This window comes from Carettochelys insculpta, chromosome 13, assembly GCF_033958435.1.
Source record: "Carettochelys insculpta isolate YL-2023 chromosome 13, ASM3395843v1, whole genome shotgun sequence".
NCBI lineage: Eukaryota > Metazoa > Chordata > Testudines > Carettochelyidae > Carettochelys > Carettochelys insculpta.
In genome coordinates this window covers 6,818,604-6,844,209 of record NC_134149.1, presented here as the reverse complement: position 1 = coordinate 6,844,209, position 25,606 = coordinate 6,818,604, and the positions used below count along the sequence as shown (strand labels likewise).

General features: G+C 45.2%; 1 protein-coding gene across 1 annotated transcript; it reads right to left on the bottom strand.

The window, feature by feature from the left end:
• Positions 1 to 1,786: 1,786 nt before the first annotated feature.
• On the bottom strand, positions 1,787 to 21,066 carry F9 (coagulation factor IX). Its single transcript, XM_075007815.1, has 8 exons — positions 20,994 to 21,066; positions 16,715 to 16,878; positions 16,370 to 16,394; positions 13,662 to 13,775; positions 9,953 to 10,081; positions 8,864 to 9,066; positions 5,228 to 5,345; positions 1,787 to 2,334 (listed from the first exon to the last, which is right to left on the bottom strand). The coding sequence occupies exons 1-8, from the start codon at positions 21,064 to 21,066 to the stop codon at positions 1,787 to 1,789; spliced, it is 1,374 nt and encodes a 457-aa protein (XP_074863916.1).
• Between the last annotated feature and the right edge of the window lie 4,540 nt (positions 21,067 to 25,606).

Below are 25,606 nucleotides of genomic sequence, written 5' to 3'. Positions count from 1 at the left end.
TTACTCTTATGACGAGATCAGGGAGCGGGGTTGATATTTAAGCCCTGTCCTCTCTGAGAGCAGAGGAGAGTCGTTTCACTGAGTCAATTATTATTTTACCTTTCTAAACTACAAAAAAAGATGCAGACCTTTGGATCCGTGAATTCTTTATTCTTATAGTTTTGCTGTCCATGAAATATTCTGCCACACCCAAGATTTCAGCCCTTGTGATAGTTGTATTTCATTCCTGTAACCATAAATAACTAATACTTTCCAGCAAAAATTGAGCCTCATATTTGGAATGTGTATTTCTTTCCCACTTAGAATGGGGCCGTGTTTTATTCCAATGGTCAGTGGCTCAGCAGCATGCGCCTGTTTTTTCCAATTAAATCTCTTCTGATAGCAATGAGGAGCTGAATCTAGTGGCTCCAAAAGAGAGTGGAATTTGGCAAATTGTTACCCACATTTGCAATTTCTCTTCTCATGTCTGAGCATACAATGCTTCAAAATTTCCAAGTTTAGGGAATGGTATTTTCAGCCCTCTAAGCTATTCCACTGTCAGGTTTACTTATTAATGCTTTCAGCGTTAGAATCAGCCAATGATGCCGATAGCACAATCATGTCTTAACAATGCAAAGGCCTTGAGTCAGAGGAGGATCAAAGGGATAAGGCACAAGACTGGACAAAGAGGTGTTTGTTTTGCATGAACAAATTGAACATACTGTGCCAGAGCCTGATTCCTTCCAGCGAGGAACAAAGCCCCCATTAATTTTGCTAGGAACAGGAGCAGACTATATGGACCCAAACCTCTGCCCCTTGGAATAACAAGAAGATTCCTACTCATGGGCAGTAGATCAGGCATTAAAGCCCAGATCCTCACAGGTACCTAACTCCCATTGTTTTCAACAGGAATTAGGTGCCTAAATACCACTGGGACCCTGGGCTTTAGTGAATGAAAATGGTTTTAGAGTTAAAATCCCCTTGAGTACAAATTCCAGATTACTTGCTTTCCCATTGAAATGACAGCTGCTCTCAAATACTTACCCTGAAGTGATAGAATTAGGAGGATCTTCTGAACTTGAAAAATATCAGGCCATTTCTTCGGCTAGTACAAAATGTGTGTGGTTCCATTGGAGTCAGTGGAGTGACATCAGTGTGCACAAATAGAGGATCTGGTTTCCAGTTCTAATTGACACTGAATAATACAGTGAATGTTAAGTGATGGAGATAAATGCCAAGCAGTTACCTTTTTCATAACTTTGAATCACATCTTAGCAGAAATCATTATCTCAAATTCTGCTGCTATTTTGACGTGAGTTTACTCGGTCTGTGCTCGGTTGGTTTACACTCATGAGAACTGGTGTTACACATATTCATAAATCTCACACAAGAATTCCCTGCTGCTCGTAACGCCACCTAGGTTCACATGAACGCTTCCAGATCCTTGGGACTGTTGGGGGAGAGAGTCATGTGAAATTTTTTCCAGTCTTTGCAAAAGCTCACAGGAGACCATCGGCTTAAATCCTGTGCTCTGCAACAAGCAGTGACTTGAAGCATGGTGACAAGCTCAAAAATGAGAGTAAAATCTGTCCCCTTACAAGGAATAGATATTTTTACTCCTTTTACCACATACACACGGAAGTCCCCAGGCAAATATATAGCTTCAAAGAGAAAAAGAAAAGGTTCTATTGAAATTGTTTATTAAAATTCAGCATTTTAAGAAAAGCCAATCAACGTTTTGACATTAGCCAGCCTCTTCTTGTCAGGCAAGCCCCAGAAAAACAATAGAAACGCTCGGCTCTGTCGATTAAGCCAGACCTGTTACATCTTTTATCCACTTGACGTACTTCGATACCCTGGTGTAGACACCATATTTGCCCTTCAGGGCACACTCCTCCCCCCAGCTGGTTATTCCCGTTAGAAACCAGGTCCCTTCAATTTCTGTAGCATGAGGACCCCCGCTGTCCCCTTCACACGTATCTTTAGCCTCCGAATGGTAACCCGCGCAGAACATATTGTGTAAGATAGAAACTGTGCTGCTCTTCAGGCACGTGGCACGGTCAACAAATGGGACTTTGAGAACCTGCAGGACTGTGGCCACCCTTCCCCGGGAGAGCTGCCTCCCCCAGCCGCTCACCGTGCCAGTCCCATGCTTGAGGAGGCTGTTGGTGAATTCCTTGCTGGCGATGCAAATGGGTGTGACGTAACTGTTGAACTTGAGCGGGGTCTCAAGCTCTAGCAGTGCTATGTCGTTGTGGTGCTTGTTTTGGCTGGCATTATAGGTGCGGTGAGGGAGGATGGTCACCACTCGGTGATATTGCTCTGTACCATCATCGACTTCCGTGTTGTGTTCACCTGGGGAAATAAACGTGCTGACGGTGACAATGACAAGCAACCTGTGGGTGACTAAATACACTGTCAGGGCCCATAACCACACACAACTGATACTTTGTGTCATACAGCTCAGCTGGGAGCCCGAGAGTCATGGGTTCAAATCCCACTCTGGGATCTGGCTCAGGCTCAGGGCTGATGGTGCACTGCCCTGCAAGGAGATGTTGCACTCTCGGTGAGAGAAGGTTCACCCTGCCTGCTGCTGCAGAGTCTGTGCGTCGCTGTGTTTATGCCTGTGTGTTCTGTTTTTGCAGATCTAATTTAAGGACCTGACCTGCAAAGGGAGATATAGGCTAAAACTTGCTGGCTGCAGAAATGGGGGCTCTGTGGGGGACGACCTCATCTAGGCCCGATCCTGCAGCAATGGACTTAGTGAGGGGGTTTGAAATTAACTTCACAGCGTGGGCGACCAGGTACTAGTGATAGCTGGTATGTCATTTCATTATGTGATATGATGGAGTTCTGAGCTACCAGAGGAGGTTATGAGTTCTGTCCCTTAGGCTGTAAGTGTAACCCATTGATGCGTGCGAGTGGTGGGTCCCTTCCAGGGAGGAGATGAGTTGGTGCAGTCTCCGACTCTCGACTTCAAGCCATCAGAGCGCATGCTTAGGGGAGAAGGCCAGGCTCCACGAGGCTGAAGCTGATGTTTCCCCTCCCCCATCCCCGAGACCCTGCCCCTGCCCCAGTGCTGCCCCTTAGCCCCACTCCGTTTTCATGCTGCCTACCTCTTACCTGCACAACCATGTCCCCTCCTTGCTCATCTGTGCTGCTCCCCCACCCCCAGAGAGTTTGCTGTGCAGCTGCAAGTAAAATGCAGATTGCAGATCAGATTAAGATCTGAGTCTGGTGGCTGTGGACTGGATGCAGATCCAGGTTTGTATCCACGCAGGGCCTGCTATGGTCTGAGCTAATGCTCTATAGCAACTGGCTAGAATAACATCCTCTGAGGAGCAGCGCAGAGGGGAACCTGCAACACACGCACCAGTGGGTCACACCTACATGCAGTAAGATGGCCCCGTTGTGTGATACATCATACCAGAGAAGATGGATGCGCAGGTACAGATCCAATAGCACTGTGCTAAACACGAACCAGCCAGTTGGCTCTAACCCTGGCCTTTTAGCTAAAACGCTCTCTTGGCGATCTGGTGGTGGTGACCCAAATTGTGTAGCATTTGGTGATGCTCAGAGGCCGTGCAGAGTTGTACCAGGCAGGGGAGCCTTATCTTGAGATTTTTACAGTCTCCAGAACCAAGATGATTATATTTTGAACTAGACCATTAAAATACTCCGAAACAACAGCAACAAGCAAGTGCTCCGCACAGTTGCCAGAAGTGTTGTCCCCCCACAGAGTTAGATGTAGCTGTAGTCAGCCTTTCCCAGCTCCTGCAGATCCTCCCTCCCACCAACTTCCTACACTTTGCTGAGGATAAAAATCAGCTGCAGGCAGTTTGCTGCTTAGGGCTATTGCAGCTGATTTGTTGGCAGGCTATTCCCTTCCTTGAAAGATTTTTCTAAACAGAAGTGACCAGGGGGAAATCAGCCAAGCCTTCAGGTGTTTTGAGTCTGCCCAGCATTCAGATCTGTCTGGCTGAAACCGGAGAAGTCCTTTCCCACCTAAACAAGCATCTGTCTGCTTGCTGACTAGCTCTGCAAGGAACCTGGAGACAGAATCGCTCCCCTTGTGGTGACCTACATCTGCAGGTTACTATGGTGGGATAGAGGGGAATCTTCAGACCTGATCAGTAGCTGGTCACAAAGAGACCACTTCTCCTCGCTGGTGTGGCCCAAAGTAGGCTGGGTGTGTTTAGCCTCCACCTCACTCCAGCTTCCTACAAGGTTTGCTGCAGTCCCAGGAATCTAAGCTGTCCTGTAAGTTGTGTGTCTCAGTGCTTCTGGTTGTTACCATGTGTAACCGTGGGTTGTCTTCCTAATGAACGTGGCAGGAGAGAGCCTGAAGTCTCACTGTCTCACAGCTTCCAATGGTCCTATTAATTGTCTTGTTTGACTGGAGCTACTGTGGCAGCTTTGCCAACTCCACTGCTGTTGAACCTCTCATGTGTGTGTTGTTCCAGTGCATTTTGTTATGAAACATAAATGGCGTAGCCAATTTTTTTCTAGGAGGTTACCAAACTGTAAAAATAAGATGTGTGATGGAGACGTTGAGGGTTTTTTCTTCTTGGTATTGGTGCAAAATTGTTGAAGGGGGAGGCTGAACATCTGCCTTGTGTGAAATTTGTGAGAGCATTTTAATGCCTTTATTTTTGTTTGCTAAATATGTTGAAAGGGGTTGTGATGGGACGGTAACCTCTTTTATTCCAGCGTGTGGCAAAAACAGCCCTGGGAGAATGGTGTTTCCTGAGCCAATCAGAGGGAGGCTGAAGGCAACCAATCAGAGCCAGGATAGGCCCTATAAGGAAGACTGTTGGGGAGAGGGAGCTCAGTTGCTCTCCAAATCTGGAGGAAGAAGGACTCACTGCCTTTATCTAGACCATACCATGGATAGAGCAGTGCTGAGGAAGATCAGGCGAGTCAGGGGATCTGCAGCTTGGCCAGCTCCCAGACAGAAGCCCTGAGGCAGGGGCCTGAGAGGGTGCTAGGACTGGGGACATGGATGGGGGGCGGATTAGACAGCTGGTCAGCTTCCCCTCCCCGCCCCCCACTAATGGTTAGCCTGGCAAGTTCAGACTCCAGTTTGTCTCAAAGGGAAGGAGATAAACTCACTGAGGTGACTAGTGGGATAAGGGACGGGGCAGTCATTCCCCGAAGAGGAGGAACCCCGGACTGTGTATTACAAGAGCACAGTACCTGGGGTAAGGGGCACTGCAGACTTTTTTTTCTTTTCTTTTTTTTGGCTTACCTGCCACCACAGTAATCTCCACACCAGGCACAAGGCAGTGTGCTGCTGTTACTATCCATTTTTCACTGACGATAGACCCCCCGCAGAATCTTATGCCGTTACTGTTCTGCAAATGAACCTATGGAAAGAGAAATCCCATCCTTGGGTGCCACACAAACCAGCGATGAGGAGAAATCAAACATCATGGGTCTGTTAAGGGAGCAGACAAGATGGGAGAAATGGCAACTGCTAAGAGATACATGCAAAATCAACACTGTGAAAGCAATCACCCACTTTCCCTCAAGGTAGAGGCAATTTCTGACGAGTTCCTCATTTTTCTTTCTCCACTCCGGAGGTATTTCTCTGCAGTCCTACTGTTTTGACCCACATTCCACAGGACAATCTTACCAATGGCTAAAGACCTTCTCTCCTCCCTCCTCTCACTCGGGCAAGACAAGGGGAAACCAGTCTGACACAATGCGGAGTTCTCATCCCTCAGTCGTTCCAGATAGACTTGCTGAATAGCTATATGGGACAGCAGTGAGAACACTGGCAGTGGATCAGATCTGCTGCTATGTTAAGGGGCTGCTCCAGTAGTAGCCAAAGGACACAGGCCTACATGTTTTACATTCCAAAATTAATTCCAAATTAAATCTGCAAACTTATTAGGCACGACAAACTTAGAAGAGAGACTTGCCAGCCATGTGGTTCCTTTTGTTCCACATGATTGCTACTGGAATGCCAGCTTCCTCCTCTAAGTGTACCTGTTGCCTCTTTAGCCCTGAGAAGCAGAATTTTAAGTATGACGGATCAATACTCATAATTAAGAGAAACAAGCCTACATACTACAAGAGGCTTGCACCAAACAGGAGCTGCTCTCCAATAAAGATGACTCGATACTTTATATCTCACGTGTCTCTGTTAATAAAGCAACCTGTCTTTCAGCTGCCAGGTGGACTGCATTTCTTGTGCTCTTGGACGGTCCTCCTGCATTGAGTGATTCACCCACTAGTAAGAACACAAGAAGTGGAGGGGTGGAGAGATTGAGAGGGAGAGAGAGAAGAGAAGAGAATATGGACCAAGCAAAGCTTCATGGGAGAGGAGGAGGAGGAGGAGAAGGTGCAAGAGAAAGACAAAGGGGGAGAACAGGTGGATCCAGAAGGTGACTCCCCACTTGAAAGGATGAAGAAGAATGCCCCAAGGAGTGAATGGAAAGGGGACACAGAAAGGGGAGATAGCTTATGAAAAGGTAGGAGGCAATAGACCTTCTGGCCACTCTTCCAGGGTGACCAGTCTACTAGCTAATTCCTCATATGATGGTGATCAAAATGGGAAAGGGAGGGGCACCCATGTTTTAGGGTGGCAGGGGAGTGGCATAGTTTGATAAAGGCCTCTCTAGATTTGGCTAAGCATTGGGCATTGAAGGTGGTTTTCCAGACTTATGGTTCACCCATCACTCTCTTAAAATGTGCATCCAACAGTGGTGTTTCCTGTATATGATTTTATGTCATCACTATGAATCATTGTGTAGTGGTGCATCATCACAGTGCAATGTACGGAGCTGGAGAATGCAGGGATTTGAGCATGTCTGGGCTAGCAGTAAAAGCAAGACTGCAGCTTTGTTATTCTTCAGGACAATGGTCTACTTTTTTCCTCTGTGCATCTAAATGTTGACTTTTAGATGTTGAATTTGGGACCCTGACATCTGACAATTTTAAATTCCAATCAAAAACCTAATGTTGCTTGTTTGTGGCCATCCATGTTCAAATAGAAACAATGGTTCTGCTCTCATGCCTAAGACGTAAGGCAAATGGCCACTTCTGCCTGCTGCTAACCTTCTAACTTAGCCCTCTTTTGCGGCTTGGTTTCTTCAACAAAGCCGTCACTACTATTTATCAAGCTCCCTTTTTCACTACTCATCTTCCTAGAAACACCAGCTTTAGAATGCCATTCTTCCTCTGTGAGAAACAGGACTCAAATATCTCCCTTTGATCTGTTTGAATGAAGCCTTTATATTTCATGTTGTAGGAAACCTATTCATTGGTCTTGCAGTCCCCATTACCAGATGTGCTGGGACTCAAGATATCTAAAGACTAGCTCATACTGATTTTACTATTTCCCTGTTTAACTCTCTAAGCCATTGCTGGGTACATTGTCCTTCTCAAAGCCAGGATAAATTTGAAGAGCTAGGGAAGATTTTGAAGACAGTTCCATTTAGTGACAATTTCTTCTTCACCTCTCTTCCGTTGTGCCTTGTGCGTACAACTGTTTACATATAAGGTGACCATCCGTCCTGTATTAGGCAGGATGGTCCTGTATTTGGGATGCCAAAAAGGCATCGGGACTTAATTTTTAAAAGGGATGAATTGTCCCATATTTGGGCTGACCTCCTCCCCCTTTTCTGCCAGCAGCTGCACCTGAGCCTCAGAGAAGCTGGGGAACGTTGGCAGCTGCAGCTTCCCCAGGACTCTGGGGCAGGGCTGGTGGCTGCCACTTTCCTGGGGCACCTGGGGAGCGCCGGGGGCTGCAGCTTCCCCGGGGTGCCCAGGGAGTGCTGGTGGCTGTGGCTTCCCCAGGGCTCTTGAGAAGGACCAGCAGCTGCTACTTTCCCCGGGGCTCCTGGGGAGCAGGGCTGGCAGCTACTACCTTCTTCCCGGCTCCCCAGGGCTTGAGGGAGCCAGAAGGAGCCACCGCCTCCCCCCATATCTCCCTGTCCCATATTTGGGACAGGAAGATATGGTCACCCTATTTTCATAGCACTTAGTGGGTGGAGCTTTATTTGCATCTCCCAGTCAAAAGTTACACTATTTTGTAACAGCCCTGTTGGTCACAACAGCTGTTTGTGACTTCAAGGGAGGACTAAGCAAATGCAGTAGTTGAGACTCCTATAAATACATATAGAACCAGTTTCTCTTCTGACGTAAATTATCATAGCTCCATTGAAGCCAGTAGAAGTACACTGACATACATCCACTGAAGGTTTGGCCTCATCTATGTTCTCATATAAGTGATACATGGTAAAGAACACAGCAATTGTTTATATGATGCTATATGTGCACCTGGCACTTGCCAGGCAAAATGCTGTCCCTGATCCAAATCTAAGAACTAATCTTATTAGTGTTGGGATTCTACTCAAGACAATGGGCTTCTGCATGGGTACTAGGATCTGTCCATGTGCATCAAATTGCAGGATGGGAGCTTTAACTTGTAAATTCTGATTCATTCAGTGACAACATCATGAAAAGTGACCCCCAATTTAGCTTTAAGCAAAGTTGTGCTCCAAAATGTCCACATGTCCCTGTAAGTTTTGCTTGATCAGCGAAGTCTTCCCCTTTGGCTGCTTGCAGTGATGGGCTTGAAGCACTCGTGTAATTCTGCCAGCAGCCAAATCTGGTTGGATTGTCCCATTTGTCCAGAGATAGTAACTCTGTCTCCTAGAAATTTACCGAGGTGGCTCCGAACTGGTCTTAGATTTGGATCAGGGACTACATTTTGCACAGTATATTGTTACAGCATGGCTAATATACCAAAAGACTCAGTCTAGACTCTAGAGATTTTTAGTGTGACACCATCTTCAAGGAGGACTGTTGCTGTCTACAAAGTGACATGGGGGAAATCAAGCCTATCAGGATAACAGAAGAACATAATATCCAATACCTGCCAAGGGACTTCACCCTTTTTGCTTTCCACTCCACCCACTACGCGTGTAACTTGCTTGATGATGGGTGTGATACGAGTGGAGTTGTCTGGTGCCTTGTCATCTTCAGTAGAGTTGTAGTGCCACGTGTCAAAGGTGTTCATGGACCTGGTGTTCTTGCTTTTGGCTTCAGGAGCTGTAATCCTCCCACATGGAAATGGCACTGTGAGAAAAATGCACAGATTCATAAGGTAGCACTTCAGCTGGCCATGCAGCACATTGTGTTGCTACAAATGAAGTGGCAACATTGGGATAGATGTTTCTCTCATCTCACTGGCAGGATGATAAAGGCGATTCAGGGAAGTAGGCTGATTCATGTTTTGCTTGAATTAATTTATGGCGCAGTCAGGCACTCTCATAGTCACTTAAACAAACCATAAACTCTCAGAAGGCCAACAATAGGAACTCTGACTGAGCTGCACTTGATAGCACAAGCACAAAGCTTAGCCAAGCCTTTAGAAAACAATTTTGAGGACTTTAAAAAGAGGAGTGAACCAAGTGTGGGGCTATGATTAACTCAGGTCTCTATACAGTAAGGGGCTTTGGCATATGCCTAACCTTAAGCACCAGGATAGTTCAACTGGCACCAATGGGACCACTTGCATGGCCAAAGTTAGCCTGTGCTGAAGGATCTGACTGATAAGGGGCCTCACACGGCATAACTCTGCTGTTCTATACAGCCACGCTAAGTCCCCGTCACCTAAACAGCTATTTTCTTAAGAGACTTTTAAGGGCATGGGGTTGTTGCTTTGCAAGGACGTCATATTTCTCCGGTTGAAAAATTAGGATCACTATAAATGTGGCCCAGTGCTGTGTCATAGAATACCGCCACCAGCCTTAACTGTCAAACAGAAATTGAGGATACTTAGAACTAGACTGGGAAACCTCTCCCTGAAAGAGAGAGAGGCCTTGTTCACCAGCCTTATTTGGGCTGGTTAGGGTCTGGCCGTGGATCAGGCTCCAGGTGTCCCTGCATGCTGGGAATGCTTTCTTTTAAAGGAGTGCTGTGTGGCAAAGCTGGGGCTCCTGGGTGTAGGCTGAGACTTGACCTGCTGGGTCGCAGGATTTTCTATCTTCATTCAGTTTATAGCCCGCTGCACAGGAGCAAACGACTTTGTGGGGTGGGTCATTGTTGCAAAAGTGCTTGCACCCGCCATTCTTAGTGGCACAGGTTGAATCTGAAAGACATTAAACCAAACCCGTCAAATACTTTACAATTACAGTGAATGCAAAGCTGAGCATGACACTGACTAAGGAGCATATCACTTAGCTCTTTACCAAGGTCCTCGTCTGGGCATTACGGTTAAGGCTTCTCAAGATCAGGTCTTTAGAATCCAGCATAAGAACAACATGAACTGGTGTGGTGTAAAACAAATTTGCCCCCTCCCGTCCAATGAAACCACTGATCAGGGTGTGCAGCAGTGAGAAATTTGCGCCGGTGTGTGTTAAGGAAGCTGGAGTTATGAAACCTGTTTGATCTACATGTGTGTCTAAATTCTTCAGTCTGCCTTGAATAGCTCAACCTGCGTGTCTAACCCAGGCCCTCGTCCAATGACTGCATGTACAGCTTGTGTGAGACCAACAAGTTAAAGCAGGGACCATCCATTATTTTTTGTCAAGGTGCATATTTCCTGGCCAAGGTAGAGTCAAGGTCCTGCCTTCAGAGAAAATAATACAAAAATAACAATAATTAAATCTGAAGATTTTGGGGTCAGTTCAAAAGCATTTGGTGGTCTGGATTTGGCCCGCGGTCTGTCTTTTGACTATCCCATGTTAAAGCCAATCTCCCCACCATGGCAAATGTCTGAGGTAGAACTGGATTAAACTGGTTGGAAAGCATATTGTGGAAAGTCACAGTGACATAGTAGGATATATGGGTTCCTTCACTTCTCTCTCTGCTGGAAAGTTGTTTGGCTGTCATTGCTGATCTACTGGACAGTCCCAGAGGCCAGTCCTGCAGCTCCTACTCTCCTGGCAAGCTATCAGGAAGACAGTGGTTTTAGAGCCCTGCTTGCCAGTACAGAGAGGGAGCAGAGGTCGCTTGGGCATCCTTCTTGTTCTGATACCAATGACTTTGATGAGATTGAGACCACTCAGCATTTCAGACCTCTCTGGAACTTGGCAGTGCCACTTGGAAGGGTTTGTACAACTATTTGGTTACCGGTCACATGGATCGCCCACCACATTCCTCCTCCCCCTCTTTCTTCAATGTGGACACAGTGACCAGAAGCCTGGATGAAGGGTACTATGGGGTTGAACTTTGACTTCAGATTACAGTAAACCCAGAAACTCCAAAGCAAAAGTCAGTTTAAGCGGCCAGGTTTTACATCATAAACGAAGTCAAACCACCACAGATTTTCCAAGGAGCAAACTAGAAATCCTCCCTGATCAACATGAACAGCTCATGCAGCTCACTAGCCTGAAGCTAAGTCTCCACTACCCCGAAAGATTGACATGCTCAGGGTTGATCTTCTGGGGTTTAATTTTGTTTGCCTAATATGGATGCATGAAAGCGACCTCTCGGGGGTCACAGTTGACCCCTGTACTCCTTGTGAGAAGCTCTCCTGTTGACCTTTTTCAGTATAGGCGGCCAGTTTAGCCAAGCACAGAGAAGTCAGTTTTAGCTATGCAATTGCCATAGCTAGAACTGCATGTCTGTGGCCGACTTACTTTGCCCTAGTATAGATGTAGACTGAGCCCAGCTTTTGAAGAAACTGAGTTTGGAGCTCATAATGAAACCTCGTGTAATCTTGATGCCTCTGGGTGGTTCCTTGGCAGTGGGACCAATGGATGTTGTTGTGTGAGGCTCTACTGTATAAGCAAAAAGACCGAGTTGCAAGCTTTGGTCCCTGTCACTGACGCTGTACCAAGGGGTGTCTATATTACAGGTGATGGCTCGGATAGGAAGTAGCATAGGGAAGTCTTTGCAGGCTGGAATACAGCTTCCTAGCCAGGGGGAATATGCAAGACATCATAACTTGCTGTAATGTTCTGTTTCCCCTGTAGTCGTGGCTTGGCCAAGTGGAGATAAGTGAGTCTGCTACAGGAGTCTCTAAAGGCTTGTCTTCACTACACTCTGAACCGATGCTGCAGCAATGGATCCATGGGCAGTCAAATTATCATGTCTGCTTAGACATAATAAATCAACCTCTGAGTGCTCTCTTCAAATCTGCTACTCCACCAGGATGAGAAGAGTAGATGGGAGAGCAGCCCCCTCTGACCTTACTGCATAGAAGTCACTTGCAATGCATATGTTGACTTCAGCTACGCTATTTGCTTGGCTGAAGTTGGGGAGGTGAGGGGGAATGGGCGGTATGTAGTGTAGACTAGGCTTAAAAGAATTGTCTTTTACATCAGGTAGTAGAGGCTCATGCTTAAAACTCAGAAGTGCCAGACTCAATACCCATTGCATTGTAACCAACCCAGGGGCATTCACATTACACTCACAGTTTGCTGTGAACCCTTTTGATCCATAATCCCCTTTACTTTTCTCTGTCTTTTGAGAATCATCGTCCATGTGTCAAAAGTGACGCCTCAATAGGTTTGCTTTTAATTCTCGGTGAGTTTTCAACTCACTTCCTGGTAGGTTAACTTCCCCCCCATTCCTCAAGGAGACAGCCGTTCCTGTCATCGTGCTTACATGATGGTTTACTATTTTTAGAGTCACTTCTTGCAGCTCATTGCTATTTTTGTCCCAGCCTCCTCTCCACAAGGAGACAGCAGTAACTCGAGACTGTTCTATATTTGCTGCAAATTCGAAACACTCTTCCAGACCTGCACCTCTTCCCTGCCAGAGTGAAAATTTGAGTGAAAAGAGAATCTCTTCTTAGTGATCCTGCATTATGCTGGCTGTACTCGACCAGAGGATAGGCAGGAGCAACGAGTCGGAGATCCTATTTCCTTTAAGCCATTAGTGGTTCTAGGTTCATAAATTCCTGAACTGTTCAGGAGACTATTTCTGGTTTGTTTGTCTGTCTTTGGACTCAAATTGTGCGTGTAGTGGATCATTGCTCATTTTTAAAATGTGGAGAGCTCCTTGTCAAACAAGCTTCTGTGTGCTGTGCATGAAAGGATCAGGCAGTACTCAAACCACCAGCACCATGGCTCTGATCCTGCGCCCATGAAGTCAAGGGGAAAACTCCAATTCAGTTCTTGTGGATTGTGGGTCAGGTCCTGTTCCTCTCTCTCTCCCCAGAGAGGTGAATGGAACTGGGGGGAGGGGGTGAAATCCTAGTCAGTGAAAAAAAATCTCGTATCCCCTTCATTGGAGTCAGGATTTCACCTATGGCATTAAATATCCCTGACTACTACAAGCCCTTCCAGTGTGGATTATAATAGGGCACTAAAGAAGGCTCCTGAGGTAATTATTTCCACTGGCAGACATGATGTTACTGAACAGGCTGCAACATGTGTGAGGGCTGCCATCTTGGGTAACACCACACCTTATACTAGGGACCACAATAACTAGAAATAGGATTTGTTTTTGCATGAGGAGGGTGACCGTATCTCCCTGTCCCAAATACAGAACTTGAGATTTGGGGGTTCAGAGGGTATCCTAGCCTCTGTGGATTGGGCCCAGAAGGAGAGCCCTGTACAGTGTTCACCAAAGGATTATCTCTGTGTGTGGTGTAGTCACTTACCGCACTTCAGTATAAAACACCGCCCCAGCAGAGTGGAAGTTATTCACATCCATTTTGCCCAGTTATAAGGAACTAAGTATGGTGCAGGGCAGAGCGAATCTGGCCTGTTGGCACATACCTAGCTCACAGTTCCTTCCTTCGTACCCTGCCAGGCACCAACACACATAGGAGCCAATGTCATCCTCACACCGGGCTCCGTTTTTACAAGGATTTGGATTACACTGGTCTCCATCTGGGAAGCGAAAACAAGATCAGTTAATTAACAGGCAATGGTGCTCATCACTTTTGAGACTCAATAGTGAGAATTGCTTCCCCCCCCCCCCCCACAACAGGCTTAGGAAAATAAATTTTAAATTAAGCTTAGACCTGAAAACTTCTATGTAAGTGTCAATTTGGAGTCTAGAAAATAATTGCATAACAAATTGACAGAGCGGAAACCCCATGGTGACCTCCGCAGATGGATTATGCACAAAGGCCTGATTATGGTAGCAAACCTGACTTCGCTCCAGTCTTTTGGAGTGTGAATTCACCTGACTTCAGCTGTGCTCTGCCCCATTCTCACAAGTGTGAGATTGGCATCTGATCCTATCCCTCATCTAGTTTAGGAAGCTGGACCCAGGAAGTACATTTCCTTCAGAACCTCTGAAGATCCAGCTGTCTCCAGGTTAGCTCTCTTTTTTTTTATTTTTATTTTTATTTATTTTTTAAGTCCTCATCCTTCCTTGAAGAAGACTGTGGTGGGACTGCTTGGTTTTCAGCCTTCACAGTACAACCCTGAGCTTTAGGCCTCGACCTTTTCTCTGCAGCTATGAGCCCTGGAATCAGACGTCTTAAAACAGTGACAGCTGAGATTCTCTTGTCTTCCTGTGAATCCAGGAGCTGGCCCACCAAGAAAAACATCAGTGTTCGAGAAAATTTGTAACAAAACCTGGGGATCTGCAACTGGATTAGCAATACCAAATTGTAAGGAAATCAACTCTGAACACAGCAAAGTCAAGAAAAGAAGGAGAGCAAAGATGGCCCTTATTCATTCAGGTTACACCAGCAAATTAGTAGTTAATGCATCTTTATCCTCTCTCTCCTTCCCCCTCATTGCAAACCAAAGGGGACAAAAAGTAACAAATTATAGACGGTCCAGGTTTCAGGCTGGGGTAGCAGCACTGGAACTATTTTGGGGGGGTGAGGACACGGAGCTGAACCCCAGGCCTCCCTGAGACCTCTTGAGATTGGGTGCCAACTGTTCTGGCCCAGACAGACCAGCCTCCATTGATGCAAATGGCATCCCGTCCATCCTCCAGGAGAGTTGGCAGTTCTCACTGCCCTAGGCTGGGTCCACAGCTGGGGTCAGTCATAGAGCCCTGAGCCAGCTACAGGACCACTGGGGCTGGTGGAGCTGGAACGTGGCAACACCCTGAGGGCCAGGGAAGCCTGCCTCTGGGCAGGCAGGTGATGGGACCTGGTGAGCTGGAAGGGACTGGTGAAGCCAGCAGCAGAGCCAGCCCTCAGGTGTAGGGAAGTCACGTGCAAACCTTGGAGTGCTACAACAACCCCTGCACTACTTCTCATGCCTATCGGATGGGGATTGGAATGTGTTCCACTTCTCAACTTGCACCAGTATGTAAAACTCTACTAAGTTGCTGAAGAAGAGTTTTGCACTGCTCCTTTCCACCAGCACAGAGACAAAGCACAGGGCAGGAGAGAATTTTTGACTCAAGCTTTGGAAACTGCTGAAAAGTTGGTTGTGTTGTGCAGACGATGGCCACTCACAACAAGATTCACTGCTATGTAGAGTTCGACATCTAGGCATCATGTCAGCTCTCAAAGAGGGATGAAGTCATACATGGATCTCTCTGCACTGCAGTGAATTTCATCCACTCAGCAGGGATGTTGGTCTTAGCAGCTCACTAACTAAACAAGTTAAACATGCACAGTGCCGAAAGAAGGCACTTTTCTTTTTTGTAGGGGTCATTTGTTTCAAACATAGAAAAACAAAACACTGTATCTCAGTTCCATTACCATTGTTTTTTCAGACCATTTTAAAATGCAAATGTAACTTTTTATTGCATAGTCTGGACTGTGGAGAGTCATTTGAGACTGTTGAGTGAGTTGTTCGGTGTGCTCAGCCTTCTACAAACAACTCATTTGCTGAAACATCCTTAGTTTAATGTGTTTTGTGTTCATTTTTGTGGGTGAAGGAAGTAGCTGTGGGTTGGGACCCATGAGTGAAGGGACAGAGTGTAAGTGTGAAGCAGAGCTGGACAAGAGGTGCAAAAGAAGTATTTGCAAGCTTTGGTCTGAATTTCAAACAGCTATCTGCTTTGGCCATATTCCTAGCTCTCTTTAATGCGCTAGTTCCAAGCAAACATGACATGCTTGCACAAATATTTAGAGAGAGGTTGGCTACAGGAAGAACCATATTTGCATGCAAACAGGGCATTTGCAATTGTTCTAAGGCTTAACATTCCATTTTTCTATTGGAGCAGAAATATTCTTTGTGATTTACATGACCAATCCCACACCACAAACAGCAAGCAGTCTGTATAAGCTCATCAAGTGAAACTTATTCATGCAGGCTCTTTAAATAAATGCAAATAGTGAACAAAGCTGGTAAAAAACCAACATTGTGAATTGTCTAAAAATAGGACTAACCTGGGGAGACATATTAGTCATCATGCATATCTTTGACTAGCTCTGCTGTAGAACATATTCCATTCAATATGATCTATTCTTTCAGTGAACACCTGTACCTCCTGTTACTTATATGCATGCACGGAAAGGTGAATACAGAATGACCTTTTGGAAATGTGGAGTAAGCAAGACTCTTACCGATATACCCTTTCCAAAACTCCATCTACAAAACAAAGAAAACAATAACATGAGTAATTTCTTTCGAAAGTTACCACGAAAATGAAACTACGCAGCTAGCAAGCCCCCTAAACTTCAGGTAGAGGATCTGATTAGACAGTTTTTAGGATTAAAAGCCCTCTTGTAAAACAGGTTCACACAGACATAAGGGCTTATGCAAGGCTTACAGGAACGTAGGTGTTATGCTGGTCCATTACGCAGGGTGAAAGTGCACCCTTTGAAAAAAGAGATTTTTTTTTTCTGTTTCGCCTCTCCCCTGGTAGGCTAATGAGGATGGATCTGTTGTCAGTCAGCCATAACACTCACTGTTTTTTCTGTGTTTTCAAAGACTTCTCGTGCTTCTTCAAAACTGCATTGTTCTTCCTTACATTCTCTCTCCAGATTCCCTGCAACAAACTCTTCCAGTCTATTTGAATTGTACCTCTTCTGCCGGTGCAAAACTGAGCTTGCTTGCTCGTTTTTGATAAAAACTGCAATTAAAAAACAAAACCAGAGGCCATGGTTACAGGATGATACGTTCCCCTCAACGTATCAGCTGTTATGTTATGTGCTGTGTTTTCCGATGCCGTGCCTTTCATTCTTGTGTCTTCTGTGCCTAGTCACAGTGGCTGTGAACGTATTGCACGTCCATTGATAACAGTATGTCACCTGCAGGAAAAAATGCACCCAATTTGGCCTTCCTATGAGAGAATGCACTCATTAAAGCCTTGGCTAAATACAGTAGTAGTACTGCTTTAACTATACTAGTATGCAGACAGCAATGCAACCCTGCCTAGTATAAATGCAGTTATCCCCATATATACATGCTTATGTTAGTATAACTGATCCTTTTCCTGTATATGGAGGGTCCCTGTATACATATTACTATATCCACACTAGAGGCTGCAGTGGTATGTCTGTATCAGTAAAAATACAACCTTCATAACCAAAATAGTTATACCATTACAAAAGCCTTGTGTAGACCTAAGCCTGAAAATGATTATGGAGTGAATTCTGCCCCAGTGTAGAGATGCTAAAGGGGTAAGTGAGATGTAGGTATGGCGCAGGGCTTATGCAGGCCTTCATCCTAGAAGAAAATCAGCGCTGATGACTATTTGTTTTTGCTTTTAAATACTGTTTACATTTTTTTCCAGATCCAACACCACTTAGAATGGTTGTTCCAGTTAACTCTTTTGGCTACTCGACGCCAATAACTCATCCTGTGTGGCTACCACAGGCGGGCTAGTTTCCCCACTGAAGACTGTGTTAATGGCAATCTTGCAAGGGCAATATTTTGTCAGGGTTTCAGTGTTCCTGAGAGTGCTGACTAGTGCCTGGGGGTGGAGGCAGGTGCCTGGAGGGCCACCCGGGGCCTGGGGGGCGCATGTGGGAACACCTCATTTAGCAATTAACAGCAGGACCAACAGCCTCCACAGCCCCTGGGGTAGGCAGGAGGGGGGCCCAGCAATACCCACCGGAAGGGGCAGGACCAACGGCCGTCAGCCCTTAGCCCGGCTCAGACCACAGGGCTGCCCCCTCCCTCAGAGCTGCACAGAGAGGCACTGCAGCAGCACGGCACAGGGGCCTGCTCCAGCCCCTTTGACAGGCCGGGCCCTGGGGCATTTGCCCCCTTTGTTCCCCTTTCAATGGCCATTAAAATTTTGGCAGAGCCCCAGGGGGCAGGGGCAATACACCTCACAAGTGCTACCGTGGGCCACCTGTGCTCCCTGCCTAATCTCTCCAGGGTTCTAGGCTCCCCTGTGTTTTGTTTTAACCTCACGCCACACGCCCTGGCTTGTGGCTGAGCAGGGCTGCTTTTTAACCCAGAGAAACAGCCTAGTCACCTGCCTGACAGCCAGACTCTCAAGGCCCCTTTTTATGACGAGCCAGCGGCTAGTAAAAGCCATCACAGCCTCTCAGGCTCGCTAGATGGCGCTGCCAGCTATGTTTGGGGTTAAAGCTTGTGGTAAAGTTTGTAAAACAAAGGTTGCTGGGCAGCTTCTTGTTCGTATAAGATTTGTATTGTAGCACATTTCTGAGGGAATGGAAGTAAATTTCATTTGCCACTTGCGAGTCAATGAGAGAGAGCTGGAACGCAGCATAGGACTGGAAAGGGAACGTGTGAGAATTGCTAACAGCCAAAAAGAATGTCTGTTTCCTTTTAGAAGGCTAGTTTTTGTTTCACTTAATGCCTAATTAATTACCCCCTGAAATCACCAGTGAAACACCCTCTGCTTTCAATAAAGCCCTTACTCTAGAGTTATACTTTGCAAGTCTAAGGAACTCAACTTGGAGTCCTGCTGGAATTGGCCCTTCCATTGGATGACTCTGTGCAAGTGACTGTTCTGGCTTCCAACTATTCTTAAAACAGTTGAATCAACTCCAAAACAAGTTTACAATTCTGTGTTCCTTGTGCTGGCATTTCCGTTCCATTAGCAAAAGAAATAGTGGTGATACAAGAATTAAAAGCTTGACCTTACAGACCCATCTTGCCCTAGGTCTTGATGAAGTAAATAGAAGTGTTTTACCAGAAGGCAGGTGTGGTAGGGACCTGTGTCTATTCAGACCAGTGGTCTGATGGCAATAGCTTGGTTTGTGTTGGGATGAGTGGGGAGGGATCAAAAATTGATCTTCTTCTTCCAGGCCTCTGAAGTTGACCAGGAAGAGGAGGGAAATCAGTTTTTGGTCCAGCCCCCGACACAAGACCAAGTTAAGCCATCAGACAGTTTATATGAATGCTGTTGAGCATCCCGCACATAAAATGCAAAGACAATCATTGGCAACAGATATAGGTTGAACCTCTCTCATCCATCTCCCTTGGGACTTAACCAGTGCCAGACAAAAAAATTTGCTGGGTGATGGGAGCGCAATATTTTCTAGCACATTACCAACATTTCCTCTGCTTTCTGGGCTCTTAGAAGACACTTAGGGTAAATTCGCACTAAATCACTGCACAGAACACTGACAGCCAGGGTTGGTGGCTGGAAATAAACTTGATAGGACCACCGGAAACTCAACCACACCCCTGATAAGTGGTGTCCTGGCTAACTAAAATCATGCTGAATTATGGATGTTGCCAGGTTAGAGAGTTCCCAATCAGAGAGGTTCAACCTGTAGCAGCAGCATATGAACAAAGATGTTTCTATTACCTCATCCTTTGAAAATAAGCCACCCCTTTCAGCAGTGAATGTCTTTGAGCCTTACCCTTTTGCAGCTGACCTCTGCAAAGGGCCCAGTGTAATCCAAGAAATGTGGAGCTCTATGTGCTCAGAGACAAAATGCAGACATGTGAGCAGCCTTTCATTCTGCTTGCTTCAGAGCTCTGCTGCTTTCCCCCCCACCCCAATTAGTCTCCAGATTAATGACACAAAACCTAGAACAACAACTGCAACATCATCTCGTATCTCTTCCTGGACACGTCTAGCCAATAGGAATCTAGCCAGCACCTGTTCCAATTAACTTATGTGCACCAGATATAGATGGTAACTCTTTAGCTGCCTCCTTAAAATGTAGCATAAAACACACCTTAAAAACTCCTGTTCCTGCTGTTTTGCCATTTCAATGTGCTGATGCTGCAGAGTGCTTTTAAAAAAGCAAAAAGCACCCTAGATAAAAGGCTATAGGATGGACATTTTATTCCATTCCCAGGGAAACCTCTGTCTGGGAGCAACTGATAATCGCTAAGTAGGTGAATCAGTGGGACTGTTTAAATACACTGTCTCTCGCTTGGATCTAGGAGGTTTCCTGGGTGTAGCACAGCATTCTCTAGTAGGCCCATCTCACAGGGCACGGGAAGAATATTTTGCCATGTTTTGCTTTCCAGAAGTATCAGTGTACCGTGCTTTCGGCTCTGGGTTCTAATCAACGAGTAAATACACAGGAAAGGATGTTTTAATCTTCCACCACTACCCCAACACTACACAAGCATGGATAGAACCTTGCTACCCCCACCTGCAAGGGGGTAGCATTCTCCTTGGTCCTGTCCCCTTTAACGCAAATGTTAAAACTGCCTTTGATTTCCAGAAAGCAGGAGCATACATCTGCATGGGAAGAAAGTAAGGTACAAATGGTGTGATAGTTTGTGCATCAACCTCATTTCTATTAGAAATACCTTCTCTTTGGCCAGATTGTTCTCCTGCATGCTCACAATCTGAGTTTAAAATATATCATTTGAATTCAGCCTGTATTTGGCATTTAAACTACTTTCACAGTAGCAAATCCATATTATGTATTTATTGGTGTATGGGACAATTTGTTCTGGGATTCTGGCACACAGTAAAAGGCACAGAAACTAACTTGTAAATATCTTTTCCTCCCATTTTTATTTGAAACATGGCTGAATCTAGAAAAATTCCATGAACTTAATAGGCATTAAGAATCAGAAAAGTCTCATTTACATAAAAAGCAGCACAGAAGTTAACTTTATGACTACAGAACCCAAACATTTTTTCTCAAGAGGAACTACATTTTTAAATGGAAAATCTATAAAATTCAGCAATTATGATGTGAATTTTATTTCTGGTGAATTATTTATTCCTTATCAGAGGAGAGCAATGTAACCCAGCCTCTGAGAGCAGAAGATTTGCTAGGTTTAAAATGAACCAACCTGTACATTCGGCACTGAGAAGAAATCCCAGAAGACCCGTGGTGAGTATGAGAGACATTTTTGCCATTTTCATGTACCATACAATCCTTTTGCTAATGAATTGTGCAAGTCCAGAGAAGCTGGATCGATAGTTCCAAAGTACAGGCCCTTGTTTGTTTACTGTGGGTAACCCTGGAATTTAAGGCTCTCAAACGTACATTTGGCAAGGATTTTGTGAAAAGGTAGCATGGATGTGAAAGGGGAAGTAACCACCCTATCCTTGCACAGCCTACACCTATTGCATTGTTTCAAACCGCAGGGAATACCGTGGGCCAGAATAGATGGGATTATATTTGCTGTTGCCCATGTACAAAGCAGCCACAGAGCTCTGGGACCAGAACCAGTGGTGGACTAGTGCATAGGGTCTCAGCCCAGTAGCTGCCCAGGGCGGGTGGAGGGACCAAAGCTCCCCGTTTGGACTCAGGCTCCTTGGCTATCTCTTACCATGGTCTGGCTCTGGCTCCTGACCTGGCCAGAGGCTGGTGCTTGGCATCAGGGGAGGAGCATGGAGCGGAACCCTGTGGCAAGTGAATAGGCGGGGGATCCAAGCCTTCTTTGTTTCCAATAAATCTTATTCTACCTCTGACCAGAACATCACTTGGGTTGGTGATGCCCCAAAGTCCCCATGGCCTACAGACCTGCAGAGGTCAGAGCCATCCAAGAAGTGGCTGGTGCCTAGCCAAGGAATGTGCTGACTCAGTAGTCTCCATTGAAATCCGATACGGAACCTTCTGACTACCATGGGATTTGGATGGGGTACTTTATGCAATCACCACCGTGGAAAATCTTAAGCATTGTTCTGTTTCACCCCAGTTCCTTTCTCATCCCTCTTGTGGGTTATTGCAGGCAGCCACACTGGCACAAGAAGGTGTGATTTACAGGGGCTGTCGTGGCTGCAGCCCTAGCCAGTTGTTTAGTTACTCGAGTAACAAAACTCTGTGATCATGGGATTCCCTACAGTAAGAGTGAATTAAATGCATAGTTGAGGAAATTTGCTGTATCATGGACAGAAGAAACTGAGCCAAGCCCAGGGATGTCTACCAAGTGCCCCCAATTAACTAGGCAGAGTAACACCTTCTGAACAGTTGGAAACAAAGTGAGATTCGTAATGACTGTACAGAGCTAGAATTTCACCAGCAGTGATGTGAATGGGCCCTAAAAATACCAGTTCCAGCCAGAACAGGACTTCCCTGCTGAAGACTGTAGAAGACAGCTGCAAGGACACCCTCAGAAGCTCAGCTGTAGGCCAGGAGCAGGGCTGGACATGGTCTGGGGCTCAGGGGACCTGATAGAAAGGCAGCACAATCTCACTCGAAGTTTCTAACTAGAAATACAGGTTAAAGGGGATTAGCTGTTATCACTGGGGCTTCCTTCATGCACTTGCGACTTGTTAGCACAGTACCCTGCAGCCATGTGGATTCTGGTTGGTTTTCCTGATTGCAAGGCCGTGGTCGGGAAGTGGTCCCTTGACCTGGCTGCAGTTTGCTCTTTTTACCTGGGATACCCTTGTTTTCACCTGCACCCCAGCACAGATGACTAACATGCTCTGGGTTTACACTACAGAATCAGGATGCATAATTGTGGCCTAAGAGATGCTTCTTTACATGAGACTCTCCGCTTTGGTATGAATGAGACTTAACTGGCAACTGTAAAATACGCCCAGACTTAAAGGTTAAGGAATGTGTTTGGTATGTGATCCTACTAGTGCTCCATAGTAACGCTAGTAACCTTGCAAGAAGAGAGGGAGAGAGAGCCGCAAGTTTTCCTTTGATGACTTCTGAAGGGAGATGAATGTTAGCAAGCATCAGTGGTACTTCGCAAAGTAAGACAGATATTGTATTGTAGTAATTGCCCTAGAATTCCAGAGAGCATTTCACACAATCAGCAATGCTCACAAAGAGGCTAACTGAGGTTCCATGAGGAACAGAAATGTGAAGTGGGACATGCCTGTGCGGAAGCGGGGGGGAATAAACTCTCAGTTGCTAGGACTTTAGAATGGCCCCTGAGCTGTTTTAAAAGGGTTTTAGTTTATGACCCGTGAATGTTGTGAGCTGTGTCCAAAAAATTAAAAATATTCCTTTGCACAGCTGATGTGAGAGACATTTACGGTTGTGGAGGTGGGTTGGAGTCACATTTTGATCAGAGGAGCTCTGAAAAGCTGCAAAACAAGAGGAACTAAAACTGAGTTATGCGTTTGTAAAATCTGTTGCATTTTGCCCACAAAGATCATCTATTTTTTGAGACGTGACATTTCATCACATTTTCTTTTGCAGTGTTTGAAATTGTTTGCGTTTGACATAGCTGGGAGGGCTTCCAAGGGATCATTATCAAACTTCTGCTCTAGATAAATGTGTTAATGTGTTTGTGATGTAAATTGAATGCAAAGTAGAGAAGGTAGTAATCGTTGTTCATTTTCTGTGTGTAAGAACATGCAAATGTGGGGAAATAAGAGAAGCAAATTGGTATGAAACAGTGAAACAATCTGCATTACATAGATAAAAGGAATGTGTAGAGCAGCTGATTCTAACAAGCAAAGGACAATTAAATTCTGATTATTTTCAAAGCCTTTTAATAAGAACAGATTTCGGTCAAAGTGTTTTGGCTTATGGTACATGTTTCAATTCTAATAATATTTGCTACATTAATACTAATTAATCTACACAGAAAATGCCATCATCATTAGAATAAACAAGGCCATTAATATAAGACATTGTATAAATCGGCTGCTACTGTATCGCCTATTGTGGCACCAGATAAAAATAAAGAGTTTATCTTTTATTTATTTCATTTGCAAACAAAATCTCCAGTGCTGGGATTTATATGACACTCTAAATACCGTGCAGAGCAAAGCATTATTCTTCTGTTAGATCCCAGCAATGAAACATTAATTGAGCTTAGTTTTGACTTAAAATGTTCAAGTTTGCAAAAGGGGGCTACTTGAAATTCAGAATTAAATTCAGTGCTTTGCCATAATCCAGATTTCTGGAACAAGACAAGGAAAGCCCTATAACTTAAAGGCCCTGTGCTCCCACTAGCTGGACCCACTGCTCATCCACTGTCTGGGCCACACAGTCAGTGTGCTGCTTTGGGCCCTGCAAACTCTTTGGCCGGACCTGGTCTGGAACAGTTACAGATGATTTATCGTTGTTATTATTATAAACCTTATGGCCATAATAATCCACCTTGGGAGCTCATAAAAAGCAAATTCTTCTGAAGGTTGTTGGTGTGGTTGGAGAAACTAGAGAGAATTTGATCTACATTTATGGCCATACTGACCCCTATAGGAGTCACACTTGCATTCATGGGGTGCAATCTTAGCCCTGCTGAAGTTAATGAGAGTTGTGCCAACACGTCCCTGGTATTCTTCTAAATGACTGGACTTAATCTGGTTACACATTGCCAGGGAGGGCACGTTTGCAAGTCAACAGACAGTATCTGATGATTTAGATGTATATATTCTGCCTTTTGAGAATAAGGGTATTAGCCAATGATAACATGTTTGTATAAGACAGAGTGCCATGCTTACATATTATTCAGCCCAGTTACAGCTTCATTTGCAGCTCAAGGCCTTATCCAGAACACCGCTGTTGCAAAAATAAATTAAAAAGGTAATTTCCTAGCTTTGCACTTGTGTGTTGACTATACTGACCACATGTTTTCAGTTTGATATAAGGATCCTGTTAAAGGCTAGTACAAAATACCCATTCTCTTCATTCTATTTGCCTTCTGGGGCTTTTAATTAAGTGAACACTCACCACCCAGTATTTCTGGATAACAATGAAAGTGTTGCTTGATGGCTGCCTCTTCCCTTCCAGGACGTCTTTACTCAATTATTTTGTCTGTCTTTCCTGAGCAAACGCAGCAAGATGGTCTGAAAATACACGCACTCAGTCAGTTCATTATTGTTTCTATTATTTTGAAGTACAGCTTTTATATTAGAATGAGCGACATGCAGGGGCCAAATCACCAAGTGGTGTAAATTGTCAGTGCCTTATTCAAGACAATGGCAAGGTGTGTATTTGAAGTCTGTGGAGCTAGGATAGCTCAGAGATTTCCTCTTGCTTTTATATAAGTCCAAAGAGATGAAGGAAAAAGGGAGGCTCTGGATATTGTAACCTGATTTCTGTGCATTTCTTTCATTGTGCATTGAAGTCTCACAGGAGACACATGTTGAATAGTAACAGAGAGAAAGCTGTGCTGGTCTATATACTATCAAACCAAAAAAGCAGTAAAGTAGCACTTTCTGTGTGATTCTGTGATTTAAAGACGAGCAAAATAATTTATTAGGTGAGCTTTCGTGGGACAGACCCACTTCTTCAGACCACAGCCAGACCAGAACAGACTCAATATTATTGAGTCTAACTGAATATTGAGTCTCTTCTGGTCTGGCTATGGTCTGAAGAAGTGGGTCTGTCCCACGAAAGCTCACCTAATAAATTATTTTGTTAGTCTTTAACGTGCTACTTTACTGCTTTTTTGGTCTGATAGGACACACATGGGATGAAATGCACTCCTGGGCAGAGTTCACACTAGTTCTAGGCACCACTGAAAACCCACTTAGCTCCTCAGTGATG

Coding starts and splice junctions, on each gene's coding strand:
- F9 (XM_075007815.1), bottom strand. CDS start 21,066: ATGAAAATGGCAAAAATGTCTCTCATACTCACCACGGGTCTTCTGGGA. Junction 10,082..13,661: donor AGGAAGGAACTGTGAGCTAG/GTATGTGCCAAC, acceptor AATGTCTTTCAG/ATTCAACCTGTGCCACTAAG. Junction 9,067..9,952: donor AAAATCCTGCGACCCAGCAG/GTCAAGTCTCAG, acceptor TTTTTCTCACAG/TGCCATTTCCATGTGGGAGG.